Source organism: Bos javanicus, chromosome 17 (genome assembly GCF_032452875.1).
Source record: "Bos javanicus breed banteng chromosome 17, ARS-OSU_banteng_1.0, whole genome shotgun sequence".
In the NCBI taxonomy this organism is placed as follows: domain Eukaryota; kingdom Metazoa; phylum Chordata; class Mammalia; order Artiodactyla; family Bovidae; genus Bos; species Bos javanicus.
Window position 1 is genome coordinate 65,972,821 of NC_083884.1, and position 16,767 is coordinate 65,989,587.

Genomic DNA, 16,767 nt, shown 5'->3' on the forward strand with positions numbered 1-16,767 from the left:
TCTATGATAGAAAGTTCTTGAGGCAAAGAAACTGTAATCTTTAATGCCATCCATCTATCCATCCATCTATCCATCCAGCCAGCCATCCGACACATGTTTATTGAGCACAGTCAGTGTGCTGACTGCAAGTGCTGGAGGAAAAGTTTCTATTCTGGAAACCTGCGGATGGATCGATTGCTCACCTCACCTGCACATCACGGCACCGGTGATTGCTAACGCTCTAGGTGTGTCCTGATACAGTAAACCTGAAGCTCACAAGACGGTTTTTTGAGAGGTGTAAGTATTCTTCACCATGCAAAGGGTTTCACTGTAGGATTAAGTAAAGCCAGAGAATTTTACAATTTGACGGGGCCTCAGGGAGCAGCTCATTCAGTCCCTTCAGTAGGCAGCAGTGGACAATGAGAGTTAAAAAGCTGAAGAACTCGCTTACCGTAAGTCACCAGTGCTAAAGCCAGAGGGTCATGTCCGACACTGATTTTCCATTCCTGAGACTGGTCACTTTCCATCACGCTGTGCCGTTGTAGAGACACTCTGCTGATGATGGGGATAATAAGGATGATAACGTTTTTTTTTGAGCACCAGACACTGTTTTAAGGTTTTTTTATGTTACGACATGGTTCTCACAGCAGTCTCATTAATACCACTGAGTGCCAAGGCTCAAAGAGGTTAAGCAGTTTGTCTAAGATCACACAACTCAGAAGTACCGGCCCTGGGACTTCTAATCTGGGCCCCCTGGCTCCTGAGCCGCATGGCTCCAGAGCTCCTCTACAGAGAGGGATTGACCCACCTCCCCGCCCCTCCACCCCGCCCTGCAGAGAAGTATGTTTCCACCCATTTATTTAAGGGTCCTTCTGTATTGAATGTAATTTCAGTTTGTGAACCAAATTGTGATTTGGTTTGTGAACTGAAGTTTGGTATTAGACCTTTTTTAGTTCTTTGAAGGTACGAAGTGCCAGGTGTAGAACCTCTGTTATAAGCTTGTGAAGCTTTGCTGTTAAAACAGCGTGAAAAGCAGTTGCTGTGATGCATGTGACAATGAGCAGAACTGTGATCTAAGTAACAGGTGAGTTGGGACAGTGGCCCTGGCATGGCTACACACACCTGCACACGTTACAGAATGAGACGTTCGGAAATAAACCCATCCAAACCCCAGTGGTGTGCACTGTTTTTAAGAAGCAACTATATTTAGGGACCGTTGTTACTGTTTAGTTGCTAAGTTGTGTTTGACTCTTTTGTGACCCCATGGATTGTAGCCTGCCAGGCTCCTCTGTCCATGGAATTTCCCAGGCAAGAATTCTGGAGGGGGTCTCCATTTCCTTCTCCAGAGGATCTTCCGGACCCAGGGATTGAACCTACATCTCCTGCATTGCAGGCGCTTTCTTTCCTGCTGAACCACCAGGGAAGCTCATATATAAGGGATCGCTTACCAAAAAAAACCCTCTCTCTTAGCAGGGATTGGATGAAACACTGTGATATTAATGAATTAAGCACAGGCACATTCTGCCGGTCCCCAAAACCTTTTTTTAAAATTTAATTTTTATTGATTTACAATGTTGTGTTAGTTCCAGGTGTACAGGAAAGTAATTCAGTTATACGTATACATGTATCCATTCTTTTTCAGATTCTTTTCCCATACAAGTTTTTACAGATTATTGAGTAGAGTCCCCCCTGCTATGCAGTAGGTCCTTGTTGATTATCTGTTTCATATACAGTACTGTGTCTATGTTAAGCCCAAACTCCTAATTTATCCCTTCCCCCTCAAAAATCTTCTAATTGGAATCTTATAGTTGACTTCTTTTTCCTGTGTCCATGATTGGTTTTCCAGAACAACCTTCCCTCCTCAGTTTTTATAATCTGGGAATTCTCACCGTGAGTAGGAAGCCCCAGTAAAGCATAGAATCTAAACCAAATACGAGTTAGTTCTTTAGTTAGCCTTCGTCCCTTGAAGCTGTTATCAAAATTAACCCCGGGGAGCATAAATTTAATGCATCCATCTCAGCAACACCTCCCCTGATCTTGGGAAGTCATAGAAAAGAGAAAAAGAGAACATTATGAACCTTGCAGGAACTCTGGAGTTTTTATCAATTATCACAAGCAGCATGAACCCCAGTCATTGAAATCATCTCAGGGAGTGGGAGGGCGGGAAGCGTGCTTATTTGCAAGGGAGCCTTATTGGCTGAGAACAAATGGGTTGCTATTTTTATTTGTTTTCTCTGTTCGTCTGTAATGATTACAGGCTGGCCTTGGTGTTTAGCGACAGGATCCAGCAGGTCAGTGATGACAGCTTCATCACGGTCATTAGCGCCTTTTGTTTGCAGTGAACATGAAAAGCTGTTCAGTATTAAGAGAGTCCAGGGAAAGAAGGAAGGGGAGGGGCGAAAGGTGGGGAGAAAGTGAGACAGTAAAGGAGAGAGCCAGGAATCCCAAATTCACATTAAAAGAAGCGGTGCTCCGGTCACTAACGTCACCGGGGAGGGGCCTCAATTCTGACTCGCTGTTCTTTTTATTAGAAGAGTCATTGGTTGTGTCTGTAAAGACTAAGTTTTTTTTTTTTGGTGCCAATTTGGGTTCCTAGAAATGCACTAAGGAGATACCCTTTTCGAAAAGGGCCTTTCTGCTTCAAGGGTGGTGTCTGGGAATGACTTTCGTTTCAGTATCTTCTCTAGCAGGCAAAGGTAAAATGAAGCAAAAAGAGGAAATGCAGTGACCTTTGTTGGGGACCTACTGGGTGTCAGGCACAGTGCATTTTTATGAGCATTATCTCCTTCTCTTCTAACAACCCTGGGGTCCGGGCGGTGGTTTTGTTCCCCCTGTACTGATGAGAACAATAAAATATAAAAGTGTTACCTCGAAGATCAAGGCAGCTAGTCAGGGCAGAGCTTGGGTTAGAATTCAGCTGTGTCTCTTATTCCAGACTTACTGCTCTACGCTGCAGCCCACCCACTTCCTCCCCAAAGAAAGAAAGAGAAACCACCCACTACCAAACAAAAAACTGAATTCAAAGAGGCAAGGTTAAAAATCTCAGTATTTGGAAGACCGTGAAAATGTAGGCAGAAGTATGTATTATTTGATGATTGAATCATGTGAAAGCAAGGATGATTTTTTTTAAGACTTATTGAAAGAAATTGTACAAATTATAAAAATGTGTTTTTTTTTTTTTTTTTGGAACTTACCTTCCTCCTGGGGTGACCCTTGACAAGGCCTTCTGTGTTCTTTTTTCTCTCCCCGCAAAAAAAAGTGGGTGAAAGATGAAAGTTTGATATTTGGCTTATGCAAATCATCGGTGAATTTTGTGCCCCCTTGTCATTTTGGCTTTCTGATGCCTGACCAAGCTCCTCTGAGTTGAGTGCCTACTTCTTACACACCTCTTATCCTTTTCTGGACAAGTTTTCTGAATGTTGTGCCTTCAGTCTTGAGAAAACCAGCCAATTGTGATGACAAGCATACTGGGAAAAAGACATGGGGGAGGTATGACTTGGTGGGAGAGAGGGAGAGAAAGAGGGCAGGGCTCCTGGGATGACCAAATCAGGCTGTTCCTGCTGTGACATTGCATTTAACGTCCAGAATTTGACCTTAACCATGTCTGGGGCACTCTGTGGACCATATACGCTATTGACAGAACATTTACTCAAATCCTAGTTAAAGTCAAGGCTCCTAGTACAATGTGACCAATGTGAATGCATTTTTTTTTTAATGGATTTTCAGCTCAGGTTTTCTTATAACGTCTGGATGTCCTTTAACTTCACTCTGGCCAGAGTGATGGGTTCTGAACATGGACTTGTGTGCATTGCTGTGAAAAATTAAGAAGTAAATGAAAACCCCAGGCCCATGTGGGGAGTGTTGCCACCAGATACCAAGACTGAGGATCAGAGAAGCTGGAAATTCCCTCCTGCCTGGGTATTTGGCCTCCAGCTGTTCCACTTCCCTGTATCATCCTTCTGCTGGGGTTGTGTGCACAGTGTTGCTTGGTTGGTAAGCCGTGTCTGACTCGTTGGGACCCCATGGAATGTAGCCCACCAGGCTCCTCTGTCCATGGGGTTTCCTAGGCAAGAATACTGGAGTGGGTTGTGATTTCCATCTCCAGGGGATCTTCCCAACCCAGGGATTGAACCTGCAGTTCCTGCATTGGCAGGAGGATTCTTTACCACTGAGCCACCAGGGGAAGTGGGGTTCCCCTAATTTGATGGTAAAACCACAAGAGCCTGAATGCCAGTTCTAGTTCTTAACGACCATTATTAACATCCAAAGGCAAACCTCTGCATGCAGGGGCATGGTGACCACCTTGGACAGACAGCTCCTGTACCAGTGGGCTCCTAAGGCCAGCTCCACTCCCACTAGGGAGCTCTCAGCCCAATTTGCCCTGCTTACTTAGCTTGAGACAAGTAACCTTCCAGCTGTTCGGTTTCTCTTTGCAGAGTTTATAGGGTGTGTGGTGGGGGGCAGGGGATTGGGGGTGTTCAGAGTCAGGACTGAGGCTTTAGGGGCCAGTCGGCCCGTGGGCTGTTCAAAGCCGACTTGGACCGAGGCTTCAGCATCACCCGGGTGGACAGGTGGGGCTTGTGCATTTCTGGGAGGAGAAGGGCATGACAGAGGATTAGATGGTTGGATGGCATCACCGACTCAACGGACATGAGTTTGAGTGGACCCTGGGAGTTGGCGATGGACAGGGGACCTGGCATGCTGCAGTCCATGGCGTCACACAGAGTCGGACACGACTGAACTGAATTGAACTGTGGGGAGGCGGGTGAGGGGTGTTCAGGGTCAGGACTGAGGCTTTAGGGGCCGGCCTGCCGGGGGCTGTTCAAAGCCGACCTGGACCGAGGCTTCCACGTCACCTGCATGAACAAGTGGGGCTCGCGCATCTCTGGAGCCACCCCAGACCCTCTAGAGGATGCTGATGGGTTCTGTCCAGTTTGAGAACCGCCGTGTCCGGGGAACAGGGACCTCCTCGTTGTCCACTGGGTGCTGGGCATCGGGCCCTGGGCGCCCTCGGCTCGCAGGGGTCCCGGGGGAGGGGCGGCGGGCATGCTGGGCATCGGGTCCTGGGCGCCCTCAGCTTGCAGGGGTTCCCAGGGGGGCAGAGAGGGCGGCGTGAGAGCGCCTGGAGCTGCGGGCGGGAAGTCGGGAGCAGGAGGAGGAGCAGGAGGAGGAGGAGTAGAGGAAGTCCCCCGTGGCCACCCCGAGGGGAGGGCGGGACGGTGCCCACAGGGAGCGGGTCAGCCGGCGACAAGCGGGGCCGCTGGGCTCGGGCGCCCAGGGGAACTGGCCGCAGGGCGCGCGCGCTCCCCGCCGACCCCCGCGGAAGGGGCGGGGGCGGGGGCGGCGGCGCGCGCGGGGGGCGGGGCGGGCGCGCGCCGGCGCGCGCGGGACGCTGAGCGGGGGCGCGCGCGGGGCGGGCCGGGGGGGCTGCCCCGGGGCGGCCCCCCCAACGTCGGGGCGCGGCGGGCGGCGGCGGCGGGAGCGCGTCCCGTCCGGGTCCTGAGGAGCCGCCGCCGCCGCCGCCGCCGCTCGCCAACATGGCGGACCTGGAGGCCGTGCTGGCCGATGTCAGCTACCTGATGGCGATGGAGAAGAGCAAGGCGACCCCGGCCGCCCGCGCCAGCAAGAAGATCGTCCTGCCCGAGCCCAGGTACCGGCTCCCCGCGCCCGGGCGCCGCCGCCGCCCCCCGCGCGGCCGCCAGCGACCCCCTGCGTCCGGGAGGGTCGGGCGCTCAGTCCGCCTCTGACCCCCGGGCCGGCGCTGCGGGGAGCGGGCGCCGAGGGGCCGGCCTCGCCGTGCCCGTCTCTGCAATGGGGCTTCGGAGGGCTGTTGAGGGGGGGACTCCGGGAGGGAGCGCCCGGAGTGCCCGGCGCGGCGGCCGGCGAGCAGCGAGCGCCCCTGTGAGGGGTTGTCCGGCTGCGGTGTGACTTCGCTGGACCAAGCCCCGTCCCCGCTCCGCTTCCTGCCCCATCCCTTTCTCTCGGGCCAGCCCCGTCCCAGGGGTCCTCCCTGTTTTAATTGCTGTGCTCCCCTCCTGCCCCATCGCTGTCCTTCCAGCCGCATCTGTGTCACCCCCCTCCTCCCCTCCCGCCCCCACATACGGTCCCCCGCCTGCCCCGTCCGTCCTTCTGCCCGGTGCTGCCTGTCTTTCCCTTGCGCTCCATCCTTACATAGTTCCTTACATAGTTCCTGCGGCTGTGCCCCTTTACAACTCCGTCCTCTCCTCAGCTCCCTCTGGGCGCCTTAGTTGGGGAGTGCAGGCGAGTTGCCTTTTTTTTTTTTTTTTTGCCCCGGGCACTTAAATTGCCGTTTTCCATGCTCGCTCCCCCTTTTAAGGTCCACCTGGCAGCAAGTAGTGAATTCTGACCCACTTGATTTTCTCTTTGGTACGTGGTGACAGGTCCCACTGGCGGCACTTCATTAAAAGGTTGACATGGGAATCACTTCAAAACGCATGTTGAATGGGTGATTTCAGGCAGAAATTTTGTTTAAATTACCAGCCAAGAACCCGATTGAATTGGCAAGGGTCTTGGTGAGGTCCATACCAAGTTATAATTTTTTTTTGCTTCAGAAATGATTTATTATTGGTGAAGTAATGAAAGACTTGATTAGTTCATATAATTGGCATTACCTATCATTGGCATTACCCCAGAAAAGGTCATTTATCAGATTAATAGTGAGTTTCAGATAGTGTATCAGAGGATTGGAGTTGGATTCTCCCCACCCCGCCCTTAGCTTCCTTCCTAAATAGCACCATCAGGAGTGGTACAGCAAACGTAGCTCCTTGACGCTTATAGCTCTTCGTGGAATTGATGGTACAATGAGGCATCTTCTTAACGGTGAATTTAAAACTATGTATTTTTGTATATTACTGAAAACTAAAAGTCATTCTCCATTTGAAAGCATCAGCACTTCATGCGTTCTGTGTCTAAGATTGCTTAAATATTACCTTGGCATAAGGGGAAAAAAAAATCTTTCTTGTGATGCTGAGTGATCATCAGATTATTTTTCACAAGTCCAGGAGCCTGAGCCCCACGATATAGAAAATATCAGTCCCTGTGTGCTGTTTGTTGTGAAAAGTCAGATTGTGTACATGAAGGTCTGCTTCCTGAATGTTTTTGGCTCGCTTGACAGAGGATGAGATGGCTGGATGGCATCACTGACTCGATGGACGTGAGTCTGAGTGAATTCCGGGAGTTGGTGATGGACAGGGAGGCCTGGTGTGCTGCGATTCATGGGGTCACAAAGAGTCGTACACGACTGAACGACTGATCTGATCTGATCTGATCTGTCCTTTTTAGCCCCTGCATCTGGGTTTTGCAGGGGAGAACCTACTTTGATGAGCAGAAACAGGCAGGAAATGTCAGGAAGAGTGGAAGCCCTTTGGAGCATCGTGAACACAGTGCTCCTGTTCCGGACTTTCACGTGTCCGGAGCTCACTGACAAGCAGTGCTGTTTAAAATTTCTGGCAAATGGAAAGCTAAGTAAAACAGGAACCCTGAGTGAAACCTGAATTTCATTAAAAAAAAAAAAAACAAAAAAACCTGCATTTCTATAAATGTCATATATAACGCTTACTTTCTTTTCCTCTTTTTCTTCCTTAAGGACAGGGAATCCTAAGTATATAAAGTATCTGTATGTAAAATCAACAAATCTTAACTCATGGACAGTTTTTTTTTTGTGTGGGGGGGAGGGGTGACATATACTATTATTAAAATTAGGAACTTGTGTTCATTTTGTTTTTCTTGGTGTTTTGAACTTAATGTGACTTCTGCTTTTTTAATGTCCCTCCTGAGAACATCCTTAGTGCTTAGGGTATCCACTTCCTTGTGTGAAGGCTTTTGTTTTCAGTGACATTCTTTGGTAATGCTCTGTTTAAGGCAGAATTAGTGACAGGCCAGCAGATTTCTCATGACATTTTAGAACTGAGACATAGAAACAGGAGAGTAATTTTAGGAAGCAGCTCTTTAGTAATTGTTATTCTGTTGCTGTTTCTCTCTCTCTCTCTTTTTTTTTCTCAAGTAGACTTTTGAATCAGGCCATTGGAACATTCTCCAGAGATTCTAACTTGTTTTGAATTTATCTCAACTGGCTTTACTTTTCTCCTGTGACCATTCACATAGTCACTGCCACTTCTTGTGCTGAGCTAGGATTCTGTACGTTGAGATCATCAGGTAAAACATCTTCACATCTTTCTCCAAGTTGGTGGCTCACCTGCTTGATTTGGGGATGGGGTGGGAGGTTGGGGGATTTCTAGAGCTGGTAAGAAAGTAAATTTCATGTGAAAATGCCTCAGCATCATGACTCAAAAGACTAGTGTGATTTCACTCTTTGGTGAAGGATACAGGTCAGATGTTCTCTGATAAGTTTCTATTTCAGCTTCATTTTGAGGAAAGCTGCGTGGTCACCAGCCGCTGGCATTCCTGAGCGAGACGTTTAGCTTTGTATGTTCAGTTTCTAAATGGGAAGCATAAACCTCGCCATTGGTGTATCCCCAGTGACTCTTTTTTCCAGCTAACTATTTGAAGCCACTGTAGCATTTTGTGTGCTTCCTTATTTCACTTACTTCACTGTTTCCTACAGTTTTGCACAGAGAGACAACAGAACAAAGCAATATCCAGCTAATTTCAATGAAATGAGGAGTGTGCAGTCCCCTGCCTATTATGGGAGAGTCTCAGAAAATGGAACATTCTGCCCAGGGGAGATTTTACTTCTCAGAGATGGCAAAGAGGCAACCATTTTGTTAGGCTGACACGTTATTCAGTTAATGAACCAATGAGTGTAAATCCTGTAAAAGCTGCCTGCTTGTTCAAATTATACTACTGCTTTAGTTTACTGAAACATTTGTTGCGCTAATGTGGTGATAATGGGGTCTATTGGTGACAGGCAGCTGTGACCCATGGACGCTCTGTGTGTGCCCAGTTGAAAACACGCACCTTCAGATGTGTGTGCCAGTTGTTCTATGCCATGTTAGGGAAGAAACATTTAATAGGGACTAATTCAGAAACCAAGGCCTGCAAAGGGTCAGCACCTTAAGCCCTGTAGAGTCGGGGCAGCTTTTCCTCTGGTCTCGTTACTCTCATAATCTTTTCTGAACAGCAGGATTCAGTTGACTTGAGTTGACACATTCTTGCAAGAGGTTCAGTCACAAAATCGATCTCTCTTCCAGAGTTTTATTTCTGTTCAGTGGACATTGAAAATTCAGGCTCATCCATCACAAAACTTGTCCTTTCCAAGTCACGGGAAAGCCTGAAAGCCTTTTAAAGAGCCTTTGTAATTTTCTAGAAACATTTTTGACTGTCCTGAAGAAGGTTTGTGGTACTGTTTACTCCATGAATTCAGTGCACGGTTGTAGAGCTGTTTTCCTGAGCCAAGCAAGGCCTGGCCTGACAGCTCTTGCTTCAAGGGGCTTACAAGAGCCAACTGACTAGGAAAAGACCCTGATCCTGGGAAAGATTGAGGGCAAGAGGAGAAGGGAGTGACAGAGGATAATTTGGTTGGATAGCATCCCCTACTCAATGGACGTGAGTTTGAGCAAACTCTGGGAGATAGTGAAGGACAGGGAAGCCTGGTGTGCTGTACTTCATGGGGTCGCAAAGAGACATGACTTAGCAACTGAGCAACAAAACTACAACACAGTCTAGTAGGAAATACACAGGGAGTTGAGAAAGATGTGGACTTCATGTGCAATGCCAGAAGATTCTTTTTAACCTTGGACAGGTAGCACAGAGTGGCCTTTACTATTCTGTTTTCACGGATTACAGTATGCCTGCTCAGTGTTTTACAGTAATTTTTAAAGTATCCCCCTTAAAAAGCTGCCTAGCCATAATATACATAGTAATATGGTACTGTGCACCCATCTGCTTTTAAAGTTATTGTAGGTGCTTGGTCTTGAGAAATAGCTTCGTTTTCTTCTGATGTGGAATGGGATATGTTCTGTAATTTCCCAGCTCCAGTCAGCGAGTGACTGGAGGATGATTTGAAAGATTCCTCTCCATTTGACTTGGAGGGTGTTCTATGCCTGCATGGCCAGCTCTGAACTAGAGTCAGGGTTGAACGAACAAACAGCCTTCAGGAAAAAAGCGCTCATCATTGTCGATAGGAGCATTTCTATGTATGAAGCAGTATGTGCTGCTTTTTCTCTAAGCTACACTTTCCAAATGTAATTTATTCTGACCTTTCAGCTATTACTTCATTCTTGGTCAAAGTTAATTTGTGCCAGAGACTTGAAGAGGTAAGGGCTGCATGCAGTCAGGAGTTCTTAGAAATAGATGTTCCCTTGCATTCAGTTTGGGGCCCAGAATCTGCCCAAGTCAAGCATTGTAAAAGGCTTGTGTCAAGAGCCCAGTTAATGTCTTTGAGTTCAGGCAGTCCCAGCTCTTAGAAGCGATGTGTTTTGAGCCAGCCTCTTAAAAGAACCTCCTCGGTACCCTAAATTGGGCTTCGGCAAACATCTGTTTGGACCCAGTGTCTTCAAGGCTCAAAGAAGGGATGCTTCAGTCTTCAGCAGGTGGATGGCAAACAGAGTAAGAGATGGGCCAGAGCAGAGAGGACACCCGGGGTCCCTGCAGCCCCGTCAAGCGAGAGGGAAGCTTAAATTCCCCAAGGCAGTGATGTGCTAACCACCATTCACCGAGAGCGCCCCGCTGCTGGGCAGTTTGCACCTTGAGGGCATGTGTTCCCCACAAGAGTCTTGTCAGGTGATCAGCATCGGCCCTGTCTTCCGAAGAAGCAGGTGCCCAGGGAGGTTGAGGAACCCAGCCCAGGTGACCGCTCACCGTGGCTGAGGCAGGAGCCGGATTCAAGCCCACGTTTCCCAGAGCCCGGCTGCTTTCCATCATGCTCTGCCATCTCACGCTTCTGGGTGCGGATTCAGCCAGCTGCCAGGGCAGCATTGGAAAGTCAGGACCATCCTCAGAGACTGATAGAGAACAGCTATTCCTCTGGGACCTGAGAAATCGGTAATTATGACTAAGTGAATAAGCAGTTTCTGCCTTATTTCCCAGGAGGAGCTCGGGGGGTTAAATGCCTGTTCTGTTTAACACGAGAAGTGCGATCTCATTGCTGTTAATGAGAAATTGTATAATAATAGACCGCCTCACCCTCTGGCCGCCCAACAGGATTTCTGTCTCTGTTATCATTTAGAGAAAAGGGCAGCCCAGGCTGCCCACTCTCCCCCTCCTGCTCCCCCCTCCCCCGCCCCCAATTTTTTTCCTTTTCCGGGAAAAGGATAAAAGGAACAAAACTGTCTTTTTGGCTTTATTTGCAATAAAAATCACTTTCTCATTCAAATAATCTTCCTCTGTTAGAAAACTGTCTTTGAAGACAGCTGTAGGTGAAAATGCATTTTCTGTGCCTGATGGTCTGTCCTTGTTTTCTGGACATGGGCGGTGGGGAAGTGGAAACGATGAACCTGGCAACTCTGGCTTTCTTACTGTCAAGTCATTTGCCTGCAAAGTCATTTGCATGCTGATGAGGCTGTGTGATCCGGAGCCACCGCTGCCTCTCCTCTTTTTCACTTCTTTATCTTTCTCTGTTTTTACTGAAAGAAAAGAAAGTGCAAGTGCAAGTCCCTCAGTCGCATCCAACTCCTTGGGACCCCATGGACGATATAGTCCATGGAATTCTCCAGGCCAGAATACTGGAGTGGGTGGCCTTTCCCTTCTCCAGGGGATCTTCCCAAGCCAGGGATCCAATCCAGGTCTCCCGCATTGCAGGTGGATTCTTTACCAGCTGAGCCACAGGGAAGCCCAAGAACACTGGAGTGGGTAGCCTATCCCTTCTCCAGGGGATCTTCCTGACCCAGGAATTGAACCGGGGTCTCCTGCATCACAGGTGGATTTTTTACCAACTGAGCTATGAGGAAAGCCCCCTGGTTTTATTACCGATTAGAATTTAGAACCCTGGGGCCTTTTTGGATTGCTGTGTGGGTCTGAAGGAGAAGAGGGTGTCAGAAGACCAGATGGTTGGATGGCATCACCAATGCGACGGACATGAACTTGGGCAAACTTCGGGAGATGGTGAGGGCCAGGCTGGTGTGCTGCAGTCCAGAATGGGGCTGAGAAGAGTCGGATGTGACTGGGCGACTGAACAACAATGGGTCGGAACTGCAGCAAGCTCCTCCTCTCCTCTAAATATTTCTCCTAATTTTGGAAATCTTTTGGGTCACCTGTGCTTCAGCTTCAGTGTGAAGCCAAAGCACATTTGTGGTACTTTATAAGATAGTAAAGAAAAAGCCCATTAGAGAACACAGTGAAGATATTTTTGCAGTTCATCTATTTTGTGCCTGGTGGTTTGTAAGAGTCAGCCTTGGCCCAGCCTTGGACTTGTACTCTTGTTCGCTCCCATTTCCTTCTTCCAGGGTTTCGAGAGCAGGAAAAACTGATTATGTGAAAGTCGCCTGGCCAGACCTTCATCCTCAGTGAACTCGAAGGCCAGCTGTCCTTATCGCTGGGCCCTCATTTTCCTGTGCCCTCCCTCCTACCTGCCATATTGTCCAAGGAGAGAAAGTTCTAGACTAGGAAGTACAGCCCTGATTCCACTGGCAGTTTGCCACAGGCCCTTCTTACGTCACTTAATATCAGTGTATGCAGTTTCCCCATCTGTGCAATATGATATCTGTTCTTTTCTGATCACAAACTGTCCCCCAAGTCTCTGTCTTTTTAGAGCATTTTCTATCCATACATTTGTGAGCAGGAGAGAACATTCATTTCAAACACAGAGAACGCAAGAGAAAGAAGAGTGAAAGAAATGTGAAAAGATAGTTTTTCTTTATTTACACCCTGTGGTTGTGGTTGGGATTATACACAAGACAAGACATAACACCCTTAAAAAAGTACAAAACGGTAGTGGATAAAGGCTATGTTGCATGGAGACTGTGGACAGCGGCTGGGCTTGGAAGGCAGGACTTCTGGAAAGTTGCGTTGTTGACCCCAGTAGGTGAATTTCTCAGGTTTCTCCTCAGTGTTCTTCCTCCAGCTGTTTGTGGCAGTGCTGTTTGTCTAGAACCTTCTGCTCACTGTGCCTTGCTTGGTTCTTTTCCTTTCTTTCCTTCTTCTCCCTTTTTTCTTCTCTCCCTCTCTTCCCTCCGTTTTCTTCCATCCATCCATCCAATAGGCTCTGGGCTATGTTGGCTTCAGTGCCTAAGAGTTCATAAGTGAGCCATTCTTAAAAAATAGATAATTTAGCAATTGAGAGAGTTGACATCCTCAGAAAGTCTTTGTGTCAGTAAAATGAACCAAAAATCATAATCTGAAAGCAGCTGGCTTCAGTGCGTTGAGCATAAGGTGATGCATTCTCGTCTTCCTCAGACATCCACAGATACGTGTTAATAACCTAGCGTTGTCGTAGCTCCTGTTTGAAAAGATCTTGGAGGGCATCCAGTCTAGTCCTGCGTTGGGAGGGCTACCTCCCTCTCCAGCATCCAGCCAGGGTCATCTCTGGGAGCATCTCTGGAAGAGATGTGTCAGAAAGCGCTTTCTCTCTTTTTCTCCCCCAACGGGATATATATATTTTAATTGGAGGATTGTTGCTTTACAATGTTGTGTTAGTTTCTGCAACAGCGTGAATCAGCTCTATGCATACATGCATCCTCTCCCTCTGGGGAGCCTCCCTCCCACCGCTCCCCCCACCCTTTTATTTTCATAGGATTTTTTTTTTAATTGAAGTATAATGGAAAGCTCTCTTGTAATTCATCCTGTGCACAGATCGCTCTCGCTCCTTTCGTGATCCTGCAAAACAAGTTTAATTCATTTGCAAAGTAGTAGATCTTCAGTCTCTTGAATGCAGCTACCTCAGCCCCCGTGGCTGCTGTGGGGAACTGACTTATTGCCTTTAGTTGTTCCTCATGTCACGCTGAAGCCTGCCCGCTGCTCTGTAATCTACACTCATCAGTCTGAATATTACCTACCAGAGTAGAGTATTAAAATTTATGAAGACAAAAAAGGTATCTGCAAAATTACTGTAATAAATACGGTGATGGCAGAGCTGTTAAATCCAACATCAAGTGTATGATTGAGTCCCCCTGAAAGTTCCATTACAGGGCGAACATTTTTGGTCCCGTGAATGATTCTTAAATTTCATTTTACTGGTTTGGTTAGGGGATCGGTTGTTTCCATAAACGGTCAGAGTTTGGAAGCTAAGCGTGGGCTCCCCAAGTATTGTGACAGTGACTGCCTTTGACCAGTGCTGAGTGCCTGGCATTGTCTATTTCTCAGATAATCATAGGCTAAACTATTTCAGGAAGAAACTGAGCTTCCATTAAGCTGAAAAGATCCATCTCCTGAGGGTTAGAGAATGTTTGTTTCATGTGTTCAAAAATTGACAACTCTGTTAGCTGGGGAAGCAGCAAGTTTCTTTATTTTCAGCCAGAAAACTTTCTTGCATGACACGTTCGTAGTGTTTGTATTTTGTGTCATTAGGTCAGTCCATTGCTCTTTATTTAGAAAGATGACTGGTGATATTTCCAGGTCATTTCTTCTACATCTTCTGTATCTGTATTGCTTTTGATAAAGATTTAAGTTAAAAATGAACTGAGATGTGAAGGCATTTGCACAGCTGTTAAATACTGTAGGCTTTCATTTTGCATCATGAAAATGTCTTAAGGCATCTGTGACATTTTCAATAGATCTTCTTTTAAAAATACAGGGCTTTTTTTCTTCTTCTTCTATTTTTTGGCCTCTCCGTGCAGCATGTGGGATCTTAGTTCTCCGACTAGGGATCGAACCTGTGCCCCCTGCAGTGGAAGCAAGATGTCTTAACTTCTGGACTGGCAGGAAGGTCTCCCAAATATGAGGCTTTTGGTGGTGGGGTGGGGGATCTGTACCACATGTAGAAAGAAACTCATCCTAATAGAAAAGGTCAGGGGACTTTCATCTTTAAAAGGCCTTGCTGTTTTCAGCTACACATGCTGATTCTTTCCTCCTATTATAATGACACCCTGCGTGGGAAAGGGATTACACGGTGGATCTTGCCACTGCAACCCTGAGTACAGAATAGAATGGAGAGTTGGCTCTGCTCCCTTGTTGTGTTCCATTTTGGAAGCACTGCCTTCTCTTTTGTTGCCAGTGGCCGTGGAAGAAAACATTATTTTATCAAAACACCCCTCTAGAATTGAGCTAGAAGAGAAAGGTGTTCACTGCACAATAGCAGTTTCTAAGCAAAGGGTGAGAGGATGCTTATGTTAATGAAGAAAGTGAAATCGAAGTGTTAGTAGTAGCTCAATCATGTCTGACTCTTTGCGACCCTATATACTATAGCCTGCCAGGCTCCTCTGTCCATGGAATTCTCCAGGCAAGAATACTGGAGTGGTTGCCATTTCCTTCTTCAGGGGATTGTCCTGACTCAGGGATCAAACCCGAATCTCTTGCATTTCAGGCAGATTCTTTACCATCTGAGTCATCAGAGAAGTGCCCCCCCCCCAAAAAAAAAAAACCCATCAAAAACCTGTTGAGACTTTTGTATTCAGGGATTTCTTAAGGTTTAACCATTTGGTTGATTGTTTAATTCCATGTGGAAAACCGGGCAGCACCTTCATGTTTCCGTCCTTTAAATAAAGTGTCTTGCTTGACAGGGGATTGACGTTTCAAATTATTAAGAAAAAATAATCCAAGTTACTCTGTAAGAGAAGCTTATTTTCTCTGGCTGTGTCCTGCCAGAAAGATCTGATGAAGTAGCTGATGCATACTCCTTTGTGTAAGATCACAGTTTTAAGGTAAACATTCTGGCCCTATGGGTATCTCACGACTCTCTGGCATGGGGTAGGTGGCAAGAGAACAGTAGAAAAAGCCAGACTCTAGTTTTGAGGGGCCTCAGTGGTCCTAACCTGATAAAATTCTTTCTCCACTCTTAAGAGACATTCTCCTAAACTAGGGTGTGAACCGGATTAGAATTAATTACACTGATCCTGATGGGAGATCTACTTGTTGGGCTTATCAGTTAGGTTTGAACACGTTATCTTATTAAACCCAATGACGTCTGTTGTTCATCTGTTTCACGTTTATGCAAGAGATTTGAATTTAGATTAAAAAAAAAAAACCTGCATTAATGCTTGTGTATAGTGCTTTGCAGTTTTACATGTATTGGATCTTTCTTGTTAGCTTTTCAAGTTGTCCTCTGTAGTCGGTAGACAGTTGAGAAAGGAAAAAGACAACTACTTGAGACATGTCACGTGGAGACATTGAGGAGGGTACTGTGTCTGGAGGGACAGCTGGTGCTCTCCTCAGACACCAGGGTCTTTCCTGTGGTCCCAGGGGTGGTCTTCCGCCTGCAGACTCAGAAACTGGATTCTGTCATCGCAGAGTCTCTCTCTGCCTCCTGATGTGAAGTTCACATCCATAAGCCGAGTTGGGCCCAACTAACACCTTCTCTTCTTCAAGGCCGGTGGTTCTTATTTAAAGACCCCTTGGAGAATCTGATGAGCTAGAGGCTCCCCCTCCCCCGCCCCAAAATGCACGGACTCACCTGGTTGATTCATCTCAAAAGCTCCACTGTAGCTGGAGTGTCAGATTGATATTCAGCGCTGGCTGTCAAGGAGCCTGGCTGGCCGAAGGCCCTGTGACCCGAGCGTCCCCTCTGGAAGGCTGCCCCTGTGGATGTGGTGCAGACGCAGGCAGCACAGGCCGGTGGCCGGAGGGCTCAGAAGGTCTGGCCCCTGGCTCGGCAGCCACGGGAGCCGGGACCAGGTCGTTTCTCCAGAGTGGCTTTACCCTGGGTGTGAAATCCGTGAGTACCCTGAGGGTGAGACGCCCCGTCCACACTTCCACGTTTCCTGTTCTGACTGGTGCCAG

At 47.5% G+C, this 16,767-nt stretch overlaps 1 protein-coding gene across 2 annotated transcripts in view; it reads left to right on the plus strand.

Moving 5' to 3' along the window:
* Positions 1-5,432: 5,432 nt before the first annotated feature.
* GRK3 (G protein-coupled receptor kinase 3) overlaps positions 5,433-16,767 on the plus strand; it is a 121,925-nt gene continuing 110,590 nt past the window's right edge. Inside the window, exon 1 of one of the 2 annotated variants that reach the window (XM_061385192.1) lies at positions 5,433-5,629. In XM_061385192.1, the coding sequence (XP_061241176.1) occupies positions 5,517-5,629 (113 nt within the window). In that variant the 5' untranslated portion in view covers positions 5,433-5,516. The remainder of the gene's footprint in view (positions 5,630-16,767) is intronic. The other variant, XM_061385193.1, reaches the window with a different exon arrangement.